Source organism: Phyllopteryx taeniolatus, chromosome 13 (assembly GCF_024500385.1).
Source record: "Phyllopteryx taeniolatus isolate TA_2022b chromosome 13, UOR_Ptae_1.2, whole genome shotgun sequence".
NCBI lineage: Eukaryota > Metazoa > Chordata > Actinopteri > Syngnathiformes > Syngnathidae > Phyllopteryx > Phyllopteryx taeniolatus.
Window position 1 is genome coordinate 7,823,898 of NC_084514.1, and position 19,195 is coordinate 7,843,092.

General features: G+C 42.6%; 1 protein-coding gene across 2 annotated transcripts in view; it reads left to right on the forward strand.

Moving 5' to 3' along the window:
- Positions 1-19,195, forward strand: part of hs6st1a (heparan sulfate 6-O-sulfotransferase 1a) — a 77,583-nt gene that overhangs the window by 51,035 nt on the left and 7,353 nt on the right. The window contains exon 2 of one of the 2 annotated variants that reach the window (XM_061794950.1): positions 17,369-17,594. In XM_061794950.1, coding sequence (XP_061650934.1) covers positions 17,369-17,594 — 226 coding nt within the window. The remainder of the gene's footprint in view (positions 1-17,368; positions 17,595-19,195) is intronic. The other variant, XM_061794951.1, reaches the window with a different exon arrangement.

The following is a 19,195-nucleotide window of genomic DNA, read 5'->3' on the forward strand; positions in this document are numbered from 1 at the left end:
TCCGGGATTAGCAAGTGGCGGGAGACGATGCCTGGGACGGGCATGCATTCAAAGAGTGGAACACATGTTCTTAAAGGCACACACACAGATGTAGCGCGGGGGCTGATGCGCTGTGGAGGCCAGATGTCACAAGGCTTATAATAGAGGGATGCCCTCTCATAAACTGCTGCGGAAAATCAAAGTGTCATATCAATGAGCAACACGCCCCCACTTCACACACTCCTTTCCGCTGTTTTTCTAAAAGCAGTTTTGAAGTTGTGTGGCGGGGATGAGAAGGCTTTTCAGTTCTTATCGCCGTCATACGTAATGGTATGAGAAAACCGCAGAGGCAAGCGAGATGGCGGTGCGGCGGGAGTGGGGGGGGGGGGGGGTAACAGAACGAGGCTAAACATAGATCTAATACAATCCTCGTGCCAACCCAAGGCCAGGATTCTATTCCTAAGTGCCTGTTTTGATCAAACGCAAACATCGCATCACTTTAGTTAATCCCTTTCTTGTTCTCATCCAAAGAGGGTAGACCACCACCAAACTCTCCTCTTCCCCAGGTGGTTACATTTCTCTCTGTTTAATTTTTTTTGACACTTTGTTTAGATCTATGTAGAATTCAAAGTGGGCTTTCAAATCGTTGTAGTCAATGTGCACCTGACAGATGGTCTCCGGGCTCTGCTACTTTTTCTTCTTTTGCTTTTTTTTTTTTTTTTTTTTTTTCCCCCCTGCTTCCTATTCGCAAGCTGGTGACAAAATGTTCATTTTTGCTGCGTGTGTTTGTTCTGCTTTGTCCCAGATGCGCTCTGAAATCGTGTCCGTCACACTGGACTTAATCCCGAGGTTAGCAGCTGCCAATTGCGAGTGCGCATATGCGTTTGTTTGTGTGCACGTTAGCGTGTGAGTGAGGGCTTCTGTGCAAAATCTATGCAATTATCCTCATTGCACCGGTCACCTGGATGTGAACTGTTAAACTAGTCATTCTCAAAGTGTGGTATGTCCACCACGAGCTCAAACATTTGGACATAGACAAAGAATTATGAGCAAAACATTAACTGCATGCACCTTGCATGTACACAATCATGAACCCATGTTACATAAGCAACTATTCAGTAGTTCAATTGTTCAACACAAACAAAGCACCTTCACATGAGGCCCATCGATGGTATTGGCTAGCCTACTAGCCTAACTAACACGCTAGCACAAACTGACGTTACATCACACATGGGCAAACAAATATGCGCACTAGCATTTTACAGAAATGGTGTCATCAAAGTCATCCTTTGCCGTTATTCCTTAACATTTATTATTGTGTGTGGATGCCAAAGTAGACTTGACAAGCTGTTTGTAACTGGATTGCGACTGAAGCCAAAAACATACCGTTTAACTGCGCATGAGATGCATTTAAGGATTGCCAACGACACAGCGAATAAGGGAGGATGGAAAACAATTCAGGACTAGGCCAATTTGCGAATGCCAAACCGCGAATATGCGGGGGTCCACTGTAATGTTATCTTGGAGTATAGCGGAGTGAAGCGGGAACGAACGACGGCAAATGAAAATAATTGAAGACTCGAGTCATGACTTTGAGATCTGCTGGACAATGAGCTTCTTTCAGCAGCACTCTCATGCACACACCACAGAGCCGTGGTTCTGTTCTCCCCCTCCCAAAACTGTTGTCGTGCCTGGTGCACAATATTTGGCCCTGGGCATTTCATTAGGGTCCCCTTTTCGTCCTGCCGTTTTAGTAATTGTTAGGGCTGCTTGAGGAAAATACTCTGGCGTGGTGGCGGCACGGTGCAGCTGCATAATGAAGCGCAGGATGTTATCTTTATGCTTTGCTTCCCTGGAACTTCCTTTGCAGTTGTCTTTCTCTGACCCCCCCCCTTTTCCTGCTTCCCTGCACGCTGTGCTCATTAGTCCCTTTGGCCTTGCATTAAAAGTTCCTGTGAAGCAAAAATGAATGTAAATTTGACACAGCACAGAGGACAGTGTCGTTAGCAATCGCCAAGTATACAGTCGCCCTGTATGAGGCTTTAAAGTTGTGAGAAATCAAGCCATTGTCTCTGCTCTCGAGCACTGTGGGCGTGTCCGCTGAGTGCGTGAAACCACGCCCCGTTGACGCATGGATGCTACTTGGCCGAGCATCTTTCTTATGCCCACACATCCCTACGTTTGAGCCGCAAAAAAAATCTTTCTCAAAGCCTATGGTAGCTGAAATATATCCCACGGCGATGAGCTGGATTAGCCACCAGCTAGCTTGCGTAGGCTCCATGCTTGGTGTTGTCGGTGTGCAGGTCCATATAATACGTGGACGCGCACATCATTCTGTGTCTCACACTACATGATAGACATTTGAGCACATACTTCCTGCTAGGCAGATATGCACAATGCTTTGCATTCCAACATATTACGATAGCTTGAATATCTCGATATACATAACACTTGGGACTTTAAATAACAACACCTAGCTGTTCTGTAATTTGTGGCATCCAGGGAAGATGCATTTTTGGCATTTGTAGGCATAAGCAACTACCTAACTGCACCCTGTAGTGGTAGTAATGGACCTAGTAATGACAACTAAGTAACTCGCACTTGAACATAACCACTAATGCGAACGATGGTGCTCAAGTTCTTATATTGTAGGTTCGGGGGAAACTCATGCCGAAGTGCCTCACTGGGCTCCGTTTTAGTCACACCTGAAAAGAAATCAGGAAAACTGAAATGGTGAAAGAGTTTCACGCTATTATCTCCACAATTTAGTACTACATACCGTAATTTCTCATGTATAATGCGCACCCATGTATAATACGCACCACCAAAGTTGACCTCAAAATTCTGGAAAACCGTTCAACCTTTTCCTAACCTCTAGGGCGCGGTGCCATATTGAAATGAAAGTACAGCTTTTTCACAACTTCTAGATGGTGGCATATATTTATAAAATGTGAACATCTCATTTTCCCCTATACCTATATATAATGCGCACTATTGACTTTTGACACTTTTTGGGGGGGGGGGGGAATGTGCATTATACACGAGAAATTACGGTAGTTCTCAGTTGTTGCAGTTTTCAGCAAAGATCTTCATACATGTATATTTAGAAACAGATCTCTGAATTCACTTTACAGGGTCTTTAACAGGTGGAGCATATTTGGCATTCTTCCTCCGGGCAGGCAGCCTAAACTGGACTTGGAAGGCCCCTTACCCCACACACACACACACACACACCATGCATACACACACTCATATCAAAGCCAGGCCCCTTCACCCGCTTCTGCCTGGCTTCAGATGTTTTCCTCATTTTAAAGAGACAATTGCATATGTGCACAGGCTTTCCTATTCCCCAGGGGGAACTTGTGGTTGGTGGGCTGGTCAGTGGAAATGGTCGCCGCCGGGACTGGATGACTGACAGCGGCCATGCTGCAACGCTCCTTTTCTCTTTCTAAACTAGAATGCTACAGACAGAGGAGAGTGTATAGCTTGCGGCTGCATATTTGCATATTGTATCTTTGAACTACGCCTTCAAGATTCATGCGTTATTTACTGCAGAATGTCAAGAAAAGTTGCACAAAAATGATCAAATAAATTTCTGGAGTTCACAAAATTTATTGGATTAAAAAAACAAAAAACTCAAATGTTATAAAAATAAAAAATATATAAGGGAACTGAAAACTTTGATGAAAAAAAAATATTATAAAATACAAAATTTTGGGCCAAATAATATAAACAATTACAAAAATGTAAAAATATGGAAAAAGTACAGAAACATTTAAGGTAAGAATAACAATAATGCGCAAAAACAATTTAAAAAAAAAAAAACAAAACTATTGGATAAAGTTAAAAAATATTTAAAAGATATTCGGGAGGGAAAATAGCAGGGGAAAATATCTGAAAATATAAAATATATGCCAATACACAGAAATATGACCAAATAAATATCAAAATATTAGGCAGATAAAATAGAAATATTGTACGAAAACACCCGAAAATATTAGAACAAATACACAAACTCTTTGACAAAACATTACAAATGTAATAATGTCACTCTGTGAAATGCACGCCATTTGCGGTAAATATTCCACTTTGTCATGTCCGGATCGATTCGGATGCACCAATATTGCGGCATCTCTGGCAAGTGATGAAAACATCATGGAACGCAATAACCTTTAAAAGGAAAGATAGTAGCTCCGTTGTTGTGCAGACATTAAAATGTCAAAATGTGAGCCTCTTTGTTTGATTTTGTCTGACCTGTGTGGCCGTTTATCTTTTTTCCCCTCCCCTTTCTTACTTGTACTTTTCAAGGATACTTTGCCACAGAGAAGAATCCTCATGTGACTCCGCTCTGTGTTTTGTTTTTCCGTGTTGCCGGGCATCTATTGAGACTACTGCTTAGCTCTCTGTCAATAGGAAGCATCGCATAACGAGATGAGACAACATGAGATTTGGTAGACATGTCTATCGTGAGTAGACCCACAAAAAGAAAGTCTCAAGAAGCCATTCTCAAAAAGACAATAATTCTGCCGATTTGGGGTCTGAATCAAATCCTGTATGTGGCTTGAAGCAGCCATTTTAGAACGCACCATAAAATTTGTGCACCAATTAGACCCCCAAATTTGGTAGGCGGGAATTCCATTGTCACTGCACGTCGAGAATTCCGACAAACCTCTGAAGCGGATGCAGTCATGGCAAAGTAGTAGCGGAAAGAAACAAGTGTGCGCGTGTGCATTGGCTTCAGCGGGGCTGCAAGAGGGCTGGTGGGGAGGTTTGAATGTTAGCTACCTTATCAGTGTAATTTCACACTCGCTCCTCCAGTCGCGCACACACACGCGATGAACAGTTGCCTGCAGTCTTGTATCTAACGACTGATTAGTGGGGGGAAACGGGTGTCACACACTTTAATCCCAGCCAGAGGGGGGTGGGGGGGCAGACCGGTATCCTCCTCATTAGCCCCCTTTTTACCCAGACTTTAATGGCTCCCCCAGCTCTGAATGGCCTCTCTCCCTTTTCCCCCTCTTCCTCCTCTCTGCTTATTTTCTCCTCATTATCTCCTCCATCTCACAGCTAAACGCGAGCTACGGGGACGTGGCAGTAAGTGACATCATCACGTCGGGAGAATGAGGCCATACTCTGCAGGTGCATCTTAAGTGGTGGTCCCCGGGTGGGCTCGTGCAGCACAGTCCTCACATTATCTCAGCAATGATGGCTTTGACCTCGCTATCAGGAGGACCGCGTTGACCGAGCAGAGAGGAATCGGCATGCAGACGGCCCACTTGATTCTTTTTAAAAAAAAATTCATCTGCTCGTGCATGTGTGACGAGTAAATTTGCCCATTTTTTTGTTAGTCGTAGCCTATTATTGGAAAAAAAACAAAATTGTTGCTGGCAAACTGTTACTCCACACTTCAGACCAATTCTTGGCGATAATGCACAAATGAGGACGTTTGCCACTGTTAACGCTGACAACAGGGGCGCTAGTTCACTGAAAAGGCACCGCTTCGTCAGTCATTTGGAATTGCGTCGCAACGTCACACTGGGAGCAACAAACTGCAAAGTATATACTGAGTGTATGGGTATAAACTACAGATTTTGAGACAACAAAATCAGCCTTTGCTAAACTGTTAGCATTCGCATTATTATGCTAGCGATGACCGTTTTAGGTGAGAAAAACAGACAAACGCTATCTACCAATTCAGCTCACTCATACATCATGTTATATGTACATTATAAAAAGCACTTACAGATGCGCCTCTGTCATTTTTGGCAAAGTTTATCACTGGCCCAACACTGTGTCCGTCTGTAATAAATCTCCGTGTAAAACATTTCTTCCGGAGGTGCGAGGCAGAAATTCTGCGTCGATCTATTTTTGAAGTCGACTTATGTTGATCTACTTGAGTTGTACAATCTGTCCTATAGCTTATCCATATGAATTACACGTCCAGAGGTGTTCTGTTTATTAGTACAGGACGTGTTTTATCAAGTGACGGTGGATCACTTTTTAACCAACTACTTCCGGTTATGTAACTTCAAAATGAGAGCGTCTGGAAGTGTAAACATTACAGTAGAATTACCTTGTATGTCAAAAAGGGTTTTCAATGTAGGGGTAACATCGTAACAGTATATGCGATTTAAGGCTTCATGCTGTAGACAAGCTTATTTTATTCTTTTTTTTTTTTAATCAAAACTAGGTAACATACATATGAACATTTTTTTTTTTTTTTTTTTAATGGTCTGGCTTCACTCCAGTAGTCTTAATATAAATATTGTTAAAATATTGAAATATTTATTTTTTCCCATAAATAATTATTACGTAATATATACACTATATTAAGTCTACTGGATTGAATATCACGATTTTCAGAAAATGTATTGTTGTTGCTCCTCATGAAGCAATAGCCAGAAAATAATGAATGCATTTTTGAGCTTGGGCTGCCCGCCACCTTTCAAAGGCAAAGCTTAGCACACAATCACTCGCTATTATTTATGACCTTCTGGCTTCAAACCAGAGATAAAGCCCAGTGCTTAAGCAACAAAAGCTTTTTTTTTTTTCTGTGGGGCCAATCATTTCCTCCTTCTGCTCGGATCAAAACGGCTAATAAGGGAATAAATAAAATGTTAGATGTAGCACAGATTAGAAATGATTACTGTCCATTGAAGCGACACAAAACCTTGTTTGTTGAATATGGTTGGAGATTTGATGAGATTTCGATGACGGTCTGCATTAAATGTCATCATTACTAGTTGAAACTCAGTCAAGAGCTTCTCTGCCGGTTGCCACGTTATTGCTTCAAGGCATGAGTAATCAATTCTGCAAATGGACTGATAGACATACTGATCAATTAATTGACTGCTGGGGTGTCAAACTCATTTTTGTGCGTTATGTTTTCCTTCAGTGGAGGTTAACACCAAATTGAATTGGAAATCAGGAGCCATGCACAATTGAGGCATACACATATTTAAGGAAACTATTTAATGTTAAGAAGAGCTTTAATATAGGCGATTATATAAACTTTTTTTGGGGGGGGGGTCAATTATTCGTGGGTTTTTACTTTTCAGGTCAGGAATTGAACGGGCTGCACTTCCAGCGGTATTTATTTATTTAATATTTTTTTTACCTCCTCTTATCGGCGGCAATCACGGGAAACGATGTTTTGTTTGGACACCGTGGTGCAACCAGCCGTGTTACATGTTTTTTGTTATTGTTGCATCTGCACGACAATCCTCGCGAACGTTTTTAAATCTTGAGTGGAACGCTGCAATCATGGAAATATGTGACAATACAAAATATCTCACACTGATGGTTGGGCTTATTAGTTTCAGGGCCCATTAAAGGGAAACTTAACCACATTTGGTAGGTATGTACAGTATATCATGAGCAGACCCACAAAACAGTCCCAAGAAACCATATCTGGAAATACACAGGAAGTAGGCAGTTTGGTTTGAAGCGGCCATTTTAGGGTCTGACTGTTCATCAAGTCTTAATCACTACATCGTCAAGCGTAAAGGCGATTTGATTTTGGTGTGACTTTATTGGCGTATATTTGAACCTAACATTCTGGTTGAATTCCAACTTGCACCTCCCCCAGAGGCATTTGCCTTTAAAGGTTCCGCTGATTTTTGTCTTGGGGATTTTTCGACTGGATAGAAAATGCGAACATCTGTACCGCCAAAGCTTCACATTGCCCTCGGCCTTTCTTTTTGTGTCCGCTTTCTTTTTCCACACTCGTCTGTGTGTTTAAGAGGAAAATAATAAAAGAAATCTGAAGCGGGCGAGTTGTCTGAGCCTGGAGGCTGCCATCGATCGACTCGGAGGCGGAGAGAGGAAGAAAAGATGACCTCGGAGCTTGTCTGAGGCCGAGGTGTCTATTTCTGTCCGTCTCTGTGCCTCATTATTGGACAGCAGACTCTGGTGGTCTGTTGCTGAGAGTTGTTTACTCCTATACTGTATTCATGTACAGTAAAGTTATCACTCGACGACTTATTTTGCTGTTTTCATGGTCGGAGGTTTCCATACTTTACACTCATCATTGGCACGAACGTCGTATTGAATTAGGGCTTTTACAATTTCAACGATTTCTTAAAACTATAGAAATATAGTTTCAATATCCCAGCAGCGAAATAGGGGCCCTCGCGCCCCTATTCTTCGTGGCGAATCTTCAATCTTCAATCTGATGATAAAATTTTGACCCACAATAGACAGTGTAGGCAGAAAAAGTTTGGCAATGTAGCATGGCATTGTCGAGTAAACCCGCTTCTGATTGGGCCTCACTTGGGCTAATTAGTAGTTCGTCTAAGTACAAGCTCTGGAATTCTCTCAAAATGGCTGCTTCAAATCAAAATGGCCGAGTTCCCGTTCAATTTTGGGCGTGGGCCCTTGAGACCTTTTCAATTTTGTGTCGATGGATGAAACTGGTGCTGGGGTCGGATTTTTGGAGGGTTGTGTTCAGAACCCCTAAAATACATTCATTTACCGCTAGTACTATGCAGACCCTCTCTAGTGGTATCGGTTTTTCCCCGATATTAAAGCATCATTTTATACAGCATACTTGGCAAATTGTATTTATTTATTTTTTAAATGATTCAAATTTGGGAGGTTTGTTAACAACACTCTTCTCTGTGGTATGTCCAACTTAAAATTTGTATTTATTTCCACTTTACAGGGACTTTAACTTTTTGGGTGCGTGCACATCGATCACAAGGCGATGACGCATTTTCAAAAAGAAAAAAACCAAAGAGACAAGTCTACGTGTCGGTTGAGCCACCATTCACAATCAAGTCCAGACGTGTTGCTGCGCTCCCCTTTTTTTTATTTTTATTTTAAACACACGTACGCACACGCGTACACACAGGGCTGATATCATCTGCACTTCCAGCCAACACATTCCACAAGGCCATTCCCCGGGAAGCCGAGGGAGTGGCACAGCAGTCGGTGGGCTTTCCCGTCCAAAAAAATAAAAAACGCGACACTTGAACACCTAAACAGATGCTGTGTGCACAGGGCAAGGCTCCATCCAGCCCACCATTTTCTGAGCCGCTTCTCCTCACTAGGGTCGCGGGCATGCTGGAGCCTATCCCAGCTGTCATCGGGCAGGAGGCGGGGCACACCCTGAACCGGTTGCCAGCCAAGGCTCGTGTTAAATAAAAAAAATAAAATGGAATAAATCTTAATTGTACCTAAAAAAAGTTGTATTATTGCCTATATTAAGAGTTTAAACCTCAAATATGCACTTCATTTTAATACTACACTTTAATATTGTTTCAAACTCATTTTACAACAATACCCATAAAAAGAGTGTGGCGTTTTGCAATTTAGCAAGGGATTCCTTTCCCTTTTCAATCAGTTTTGTGGCGACGTAATTTGCTAAAACATCATATTACTCTGTGGTTTTGAAACAGCGGCCGACTGCCGAGTGTTTTCTAGCCCACCGCAACCGTGACCGCGTCCTCCAATGCGTGAAACGACGTCCTCGTTAGCCTCCCTCGCCAAGACTCGCGACCTTATGGAGGAGATGTTTCCCGCGACCCTGGCAGCTGCATTTTGGACTCCTCAAGGCAATTGGCTCCCAGGTGAGCAGCGCACTTAGATTTTCAGTTTCCACGCATACTGTATGTAAGGGGCCACTTAATGTCGTTTTCATCACAAGAGGGTGCCCGAGTATGAATTACTGCCTGTGCACATATGCAAATGCCCAGTTTTGATTGACACGGGCGTGGGAGTGGGGGGGAAAAAGTTGTTATTAAAAAAAGATGACGTATTTTTAACAGGCGAAAGTCGGAAAATTACAACAAGCAATTTTGCTAGAATAAAGTACTAGAACTATTATGTGAAGCAAAGCGAAGGGGGGGGGGGGGGGGGTGAAATTATGTAAAATAGTATTTAATTTCACAAAATACCTGTAGATTCAAAATCTTGCAAGAATCTCAAGGAAAAAAAGTTGTAAAGTTGTGTGAGAGACAGAAAAAAAAATGGTCCTCTTACGTTGTATTGTAATATTGAATGGAAATGTGACTTTTAACCCGCTTAACCGCTCTTGAAAGGATGCCATTTCCAGCACGGTATGTCCGCCATGTTTTTGCGTGCAGACTTTGCCGTTGTTTTAGAGAGCTTTGGCACTTGACTACGTTTTTTTTTTTAGTGAGTGAGAATGAGCTTGTTCTTGGAAGGTGGAGCGATAGTTTGGCTATGGTCCCCGCTGAGAATCAATAAGTGCAACAAATCCCTCGGCTTAACAAACAAACGGGAATGCCCACCGAACCCTTTAGAAGTGGTTCCTGGTACCCCGGATTTGAAGCCATTTATAATTGTAGCTGTAACGCGGGTAATTGAGGGTTGGCACATTCTGCTATCTGGAAACATGCTACCAATCGCACAGACTGCCTCGGTCACATTCTCCCATCTGTGTCACATTTTAAAATGTATAACACCCTAAAACTATTTGAGAGTTAAATGCGCTCCATGGTTTTTCATTGCATCTAAATAGCCACCTGAAGGTAAATAGCACTCATCCATATGTTAACTGGACACGTTATTCGGGAAGGAGAGTACGCCAGCTTAAAAAAAAAAAAAAAAAGTTTTCTTTTTAGTTTTAATGGTTTGTTTTAACGAGGATCGACGTCGTACTGTGGCCAAAGGTAGAATCCGCCCGAGCTGGTTTGCACCTGTCTCTGTTCGGTAAAATTGTTGCTGGCTGGGACTTCTGCCTCCGTCATCTGCCACGCTCAGATGGAACCCGCTCAAATTTCTCCCAACCATTCTGTGGCGGTCGTCGTCCACCTTCAGCGCTGGCTCCTTTCCGGCTTCGGTTGTGGCGCTGCCATTTTCATCCCCGGCTCCCACACTTCACGCTCAACCACGTTTATACTGTTTTTCGTGTTGTGTAAAATCACCTATCTATCCTGAAAAGTGCTACATAATTTTCACATTTCATATTTCATTTTATTATTGATAATAATATTATTGCCTTTACAAAGACAAAATACTAAAACGATTGATGAGCGCCATGTGAAGGTGATTTGTTAATGTTGAATAATTGAACAACTGAATACAGTCATTTATGTAACATGGGTCCATGACTGTGTACATGCTAGATGTGTTGCCTTGATGCTTTGCTGATTAGTCTTTGTCTGTGTTGTTACTATAGGCCACAGAAAATACACAATCCAAACAGAATACCACTTTCCATTTTAAGTGATTTTCTGTCACCTGGTGGCATCTATATGGAAATACAAACCACTTTTAGGGGGGCGTCAATTATTGTTGGATTTTACCTCTTGATGGCAAGGATCTGTCCCTATTCCCGAAGAATTGCCAAGATTCACTGTACGCCCATCCGACTCATTTGTTCCACCCCAGTCCTGTAGGTGGCGGTAATGCTCATTGCAAATTGAATGCCAACTGTCTCACACAGCAAGCTTTTCTTTACCGCTACCATTGCCTTCATTTGGCCTCGCTGCAAGTGGACTGTAACTGCGAAAAGTGGGCGAAATATCCCAGATTTGCACATTTATCCGGAACTGCCCCAAAATTCTGTGGCTTATTACTTGCTCCATGTGGCACCCTTAGTAAAGTTTTATGAAAATTGAAATTTATTAGCTAGGTGACTAACAGCTGCCTCTGGTGGGTCGCTGCCCCCAGTCGGCCCTGATGCAAGCAGACTGTAACTGTGAGAAGAAAATAAAATATATCCTCAGTGAGTACCAAATTTTTGTAAGTTTTTCCTTGGTCCATGTGCCCACCCTTTACAAAATGTTTGTGAAAATCGACCGTATTTTATTCACAAGCTGATTAACACCTTCATCTGCCGGATCTGGTGGATCGCCGCCTCTCTTGGCCGCGATGCGAGTTGACTGTAATGATAAAAAAAAGTAATACTTTCATCATTCAGCACCAAATGTTAGTTTGTTTGGGTTTTTTTTTTTCCTCGTCGTTTTTTTTCCCCTCGTCGTTTATCGTTTGATAACTAACTTACAGCTCCATCCGGTGAGTCGCTGCCCCTCTTGGCCTCGATGCAAGTGGACTGTATACGGCACAAAAGCAAATGAATTACTCAATACGCACCTTTATCTACTGCCACACGCAAATTTCATGGGTTATTCCTGGACCCATATGCATAGCCTCTAGAAAGTTTTGTGGGAATTGGTGGTAGTAGTAGTAGTAATATTTTTTCTCATACGGCAAACAAACAAAATATACTTGGTGGAGGTAATGCTTTTAAATGACGCTGTCAGAAAGGTATTCATTCATGTTTATTGCTGTGGTGAAGAAGTCCACTGCATAGTGAGAACTGTTATTTTCCCGCTTGAAGGCAGTGTCCATCAAAAAAAGTTCTCAGAATTTCTGAAACCGCTCGAGATTGCGTGTACATGTACCTAATGTTGCGGCCAGTGAGGTAGATCGTTTGTCGCTCTTGGCCACCGATTTTAGACAAGCAGTTATGGTTTCAACAAACATCCGCGGACTATTAATAAATGCTGGCTTCGCCGGCCGGCGTCACCGTGTTGTTTGCGTGTCTGGTATGCGCAGCCGTAACATCACTCTACTGGCCGGACGCTTAAATTGAAACACGACTCCCAAACAAAATGCCACTTTTGTCTGCCGGTGATCTGTGCAGACCCGCAGGTGTTCTGCACTCTCCTTTAGAGGTCGTGTTAATTATTTCCCGCAAGAAATAATATAACGTTAATTATTTTCCAGGCTCAAACTGTCACCCTCATAAAAGCTTTATTCACTGTGCAGACAAGTTTTTTTATTAACCATCACAAGAGTGGAAAAATTGTCGTAATGCACTATTTCCCAACGTTTATTGAGCCAAGGCACTCGGCGGGCCATCCCTCAATTTGCAGCACGCACTTTGGGTCCTGGTATCACAACAGGATTTGAACACAACCCAATGCCTGGAAGGGCAAGTGCGTGGTAATCTAGCCATACACACACACTCACTCACTCTGAGTTACTCTAGTGGTGGAGGGAGGGTGTGATTAAGAGAGACTTAAAGCCACAAGAGGAGAGAGGTTAAAGAGGGTTTGAGGTTTTTGAAGTAATCATTTGTGATTCTCAGGAAAGCCTCCTCTTCGAGTGTGATTTCGCTTGATAGCACTTCTGACATAGCCACATGCAAAGTGTATTTATTCAAAATAGTGGCCAGGAAAAAAAAATTACAAAATAAATTCCTTCCTCAAATAAGCCACCCGTGATTTATTTGCCGAGAAAACTCGCCTTGTCCCAAAGTAGCCATTTAGGCAGCTGTTGCAGGTTGCTTCATTGCGATCATTAACTGCGCGGGGATGTCAGTGTAACAGACAATCTCTTTAAAGACTCTAGGAAAAATAAATGCCTCCCTCAAATAAGCCACTAGGATCTATTCGCTGTTAAAAACACCCCTTGTCCAAAAGTATGCGTTCAGGCAGCCGATGCGGTTTGCTTCATTGAGATCCTTAAATGTGCGGCGACGTCAGCCCAACAAGGACAGTTGCGTTCAACACTCTGGAAAAACGAATACCTCCCTCAAATAAGCCACCGGATTAATTTGCAGACAAAAAAAAAAAATCACCGTGTCTGAAAGTGCGCATTCATTTAGCAGATGCAGGTTGCTTAATTAAAATCATTTAATGTGCGGCGACGTCAGCCCAACAAGGACAGCTCCGTTCAGGAATGCCTCCCTCAAATAAGCCACCGGTATTGTTTCTCCAGCAAATGTCGCTGTGTCTTAACGTGCATGTTCAAGCATCTAATTCGGGTTGCTTAATTACAATAATTCAAATACAGGCAAATACAAAATGTATGTGATATTGTTATTATCATCAGTCTGACTCTCAGCTAGTACGATTCAAGCCCACGCACGCAGGTTAGATTCTGTTCAGTCGCGGCAAACAAAACACAAAAACAAACAAAAAAAAAAGACGGGACAAGAAATAAGTGGGCTGGAGTCGTAGTGGCTCAGACAACAGCCGCATCGCACTCGTCTGTGCCAAACACCCACTTTATTATCAGCACGCTGTGCCGAGCGAGCGCTGTGGAAAGGGAAAAAAGAAAAGAAAAGAAAAGATGAATCGATACTGTAAAGTGCCGGCTGATTTACTTGACACATCGCACATGCACGCACACGCTCCTGCCAGCAAAAAAAATAAATAAAAAAAAAATACACACAAAAGCGCTTTATTTCGGTTGACAAATCGGTATTCCAAAAAACAAATTGTTAGATGAATGACGCACAAAAAGTAAATGAGCACTTAGCCGCATTATCCTATGTATTCTTTTTATTATTATTATTGTGGGTTACAGCTGTTTCTACTTTATTTTGTATATAATAGAGTAAATGCAGCATTCGAGGCAGCTCGTAATCCGGAAACATCCCACTTGGACTCACTGGCGTATCAAATGTTGCGTCTCGTGAGTGTACAGTGCATAAGAGCGTTAACCAGCTGCTCGTTGACGCACCCAAACGGCGACAACGCGTCTGATGTCATCTGGAGACGAGCTAATGTGTTTATTGTGCATAATGAGCCTCATCACCTGCAGGCGTGTGCCACATGCTTACGAAGACGTCTGACGTCAGCCAGCCGCTGAGAGAAAGTGTGTGTGAACAAGTGAGACCCAGCAGAGTTTAGTGTGTGTGTGTTTTATTTATTTGTGCCCGCTAATATGCTCCTGCCTTCATTATAGCCGCAGCCATAACTTTGATGAATCACTTGGGCTCAGGGCCTTCGCTGCTTTCACAGTATTACAAAAAAACTAATTGAAATTCGCATCCGTCCAACCTCACATTAGCTGCCTCTTTCCCTCTTTTTTCTTTTTTATCCCCCCCCCCCCCCCGCCCGATCGCCTGCTAACCTTCCTCCTCCTCTTTGCTAAACTGTGCCGAGTTCCTGCAGGGGTACGCAAGCCGAGGAAGGGAAGGAAATGTCATCGCTGATTTAATAGCCATAGTTCCACAAACACACACACACACACACACGCATGCAGTGCACTCTGGGGAGTGTTAGTAATGATGAAAATGTCATCACAGGAATCTCTGCAATGCACCCTGCTCCCGTTTTGATCGTGCCTCCCTCCCCTCCACGCTTTTTTGTTTTCCGTCATTAGATGGGAGGACAAGATTGATGGGATTGAGAGTTTTGATCTTCCCCCTCTTGCGCCATCCTGGGATCCAGGGTGCGTTCGGCGACTTGGCCAGGATCTCCCAGCTGCCACCGGATTTAGGGATTACCCATTAGAGTCAGTGATCCCCCTCTTTTTTTTTTTTTTTTTTTAAGACTAGGAGGGATGCATTTGGGTTGTGCTTGTTTTGTCGTCTGGGATCAAACCAAGGCTTGACTGATGGACAGGATAGATAGATGAATAGCCCACTACATACAGTAGCTTTGCTTTAGCTAAGTCAATTTAGCGTAATGCTAACAAACAAGGAAAAACGACGTCGACGGGCTCGCAGATAGCATCGGTGTTGCGCTGTTATAATGCTCTTGTGTCAGTTGCGAAACTCTTCTTTGTGTGTGTCTCAATGTCTGCGTTGTACTGCCCCCAGGTGGCCAAGGCACGCACACCAGAAGGAGCTGCACAATGTCCATTGAATTGAAGCACAAATGTGGCAAAAGTTGTTCAATTCTTTACGTTCTATTAATTATATCTTTACTACATGTGTTTATGATGTAGTATATTAGTGCTGTTTGTCTTTTTTTTTTTAAAAAGAAGGAAATAACAGTAAAAAAAAAATGTTGTTTGTATTGGTGGGGGCTCGAACGGATCTCTGGCATTTCCATTCTTTTTAAGACGTACCTCAAGGCACCACTATATTGATTTTACAACAGAGATTGTGATTTAAAAACAAGCTTTTATAAAACATGATCCCCGGTTGTTCGGCGACACCACTTTTAGTAGTACGTGCACGTCAGCACAACAAATTGTCTTTCTCTCCTCTGGCATGATGCAGGAGAGCGCATGTGTATGTGTTTAAGGATGAATCCATACCATCACTTACAGGCACTCAGACACACGCATTCTGGTTGTGTGTGTGTGCGCATGTGGTTAATGAGAACGTGTTGACTGATAACACTGGAGTAATTAGGTGGAATTTGAAGGCATGGAAAGGTATCCGATCTGGTGGGAGGGTCCTTTCTGGAGGCGTATGATGTGCTCCATTTCCACACTAAAAACACAAACAAAACACACAAAGGAAAACACGCACAAATTACACGAAGAAAAGCTCAAAAAGCAAAACAGCTCACATTCGGACAAAAGAAAAACTACGAATGTAGGCAAAAACTCACAGAAAAAACAACACACTCAGACAAAACAAAAAAACAAAACAAAAGCTGAGCTGCAGCTGTTTAATGCTCTTTTGGGCAGGTGTCCAGTCAGAAGACCATTACAATAGTCCAGTCTACTTGCGATAAAAGCATGGATGAGCTTCTCCTGGTCTGCTTGACACATGTAAGCCTTCACTCTGGATATGTTCTTCAGCTGGTATAAGGATGTTTGAAGGATGAATGATTGATTTTATATGACTACTGAAAGTCAGGTCGGAATCTATCAGTAGATTTACTTTATTGAAACAAAAAAAGAGTAAAACACTACAACACACAAAGACTCAGGCACAAAACAAAAACACATGACCACACAGAAGCAAAACACTAAAACTTGCACACAAACACGCACACCACAAGAAAACAACACAAATGCACACAAATGCACACAAAAACACACGAGCGCACGTGCCAACAATGAGCAAACACCAAAACAAAACACAGTCACTAACACACACAAACACAAATCACACACGCAAGCAAAAAAAAAAAAAAAAATACGGCATAAACACACACAAACACAAATCACACACGCAAGCAAAAAAAACCCAAAAAAAACTGCATAAACACACAGAGCCTAAAAGAAGGGTAAATGTGGGATGCAGCATGAGTCATCTCTTTGTGGGGCAGCCCCAATGCTTTCGCTACCAGAGCAAAATGTGCTTGTGCCAGCATTTTTATTTCTTTTTTTTTTCTTCTTCTTTTTGGGTTTGCCGCAAAAGTGACCTGAAGACTGACCGGACGCACTTCCTGCCGAATGTTGTTTTCCTGTCTGCTGCTCACATTTCTTGGATGCATCATCATCCAGCCTCCTCTTTCTTTTGTTTGTATATAAATCATATTTTATGTTCCCCTCGCGCAGAAGCGGGCGGTCCCCATGTCTTGTTATGCGGTAAACACTGCCGCCACTCGGCCAGGAGCAGAACTACACGCGGTCTTCTTATCATGTCACCTCTCGGTCGCCCTCCCATCCTCTTGTTTTTACTCTCTCTTAAATGCCTCCGTTAGCTTAATGAAGAATCTTTTTTTTTTCTCGTCCCAGGCAATTTGCTCACCTCGCCGTCTCGTCTTGTGTGCGTTTCCTCCAGCAGGAAGTTCTATTACATCACGCTTCTGAGGGACCCGGTGTCGCGTTACCTGAGCGAGTGGCGCCACGTGCAGCGGGGGGCCACGTGGAAGACCTCGCTGCACATGTGCGACGGGCGCACGCCCACGCCCGAGGAGCTGCCCTCCTGCTACGAGGGTTCCGACTGGTCCGGGTGCACCCTGCAGCAGTTCATGGACTGTCCCTACAACCTCGCCAACAACAGACAGGTAAAGCTGAGGTTCTTCCCCTTCCTTGCATCCTTCTGCCCTTCTTTCTTTTCTTCTCCTTCCTCCTTTTAATACAATCCTAATTTCCTGCAGCCTTCCTCATTTCCTTCTTTTCTTCCTTATTTCCTTCACCTTCCTTCCATCCTTCATTCAGTCTTTTCATTCGCACTACTTTCCTTACTTCCTTCCTTCCATTCTCACTCCCTCCTACCTTCCATCATTCCTTCCTTCTTTCCAAATTTCCTTCCTTCCTTTCATACATCCTTAATTAATTCTTCCTTCATTCCATCTATTCTTTCTTCATTCTTCCTTTCTACCTTCCTTCCAGCCTTCTTTCACATCCTTTCATACACCCTAATTTCCTTCTTTCCATCCTTCCAGTCTCTCTCCCTTCTACCTTCCATCGCTCCTTCTTTCTGTCTTTCCTTCCTTCCACCTTTCCTTTTCCAGTTTCTGTCTCACTCAACGCCCCCACATAAAACTGTGTTGGCAAGCTCATCTCATCTGAGCTTGAGTGTTGTTATTACTTGGAGGTCCTGTGAGTTGGAAATGCGAGTGACATAAACACACAGACACACACAGTTGCGTGCTTGCCTACTGAAGCATCCTGTTGGCCCAGCAGGTGCATTCGGTGAGAACACACCAGTATGCAGCGGCCTCGCCCCAAATGTAACACAACACTTCCTCAAAGCACGCCGGCGTGATCGCTGTCCAAATCTTACAATTGCATTATGGTGTGTGTGTGTGTGTGTGTTGAATGCATTATCTTCAAAACATTTGAGTGGTCAGCCACAGGGTACATTCACGGTTTATGGATAAACCGTGAAAACATTACAGACGGTCGGTATTGCCGTTTCACTTTTGAATCATCGTATTTAGCGGGGCTCTGAGAGTAGTATTAATCTTCGGCTTTTCCCAATTAATGTGTGCCGCAACGGCAAACAATCAGGAAACATGAAGACACAAACCGTAGAAGAAGAGGAGAATGACAGTTAATATTTCTCGTATTTTTATCTAATGCAGTGCTTTTGTATAGGTTGTAATATTTTTTGTTGTTGTTGTTTTTGAGGGGGGCCGGGGGAAATATTTTGGGATTTGTCCTCCAATGTATTTTGTATTGTCTAATATTTTTTGTTTGCTTTTTGGATATTTCTTTTGTGTATTTTTGTAATATTCTTGTATTTCTGTTATTATTGTATGTCTATATTTTGTAATGTTTTTTAAAATCTTTTTTTCAAAAACCTTTTTGCATAATACTGTATATTCCTCCTTTTTTTTAATAAATTGAACATTTTTATTTGTTTTCCTAATATTAATGTAGTTTTAGTCCATTTTAGATTTTTTTTTTTTTTTTATATTTTGAGCATTTTTGCATATTTGGCTGTCATTAAATTTTGTTGGTGTACCGACTGGTTTAACTTGCGTGTGGTGAAGCAACATGTGGCTCGTTACCCAAGGGTATTGTGCACGGCCTGTTCCAAGTAATAACAATTGTTTGTGAACACGAGGCGAGTCAATGTTCATTCCCTGCACCTGCTCTGCCCAAGCGCTCCTCTTTTCTTGCAAGGAATAAACTTACAACTCAATACAGCTATATTTAT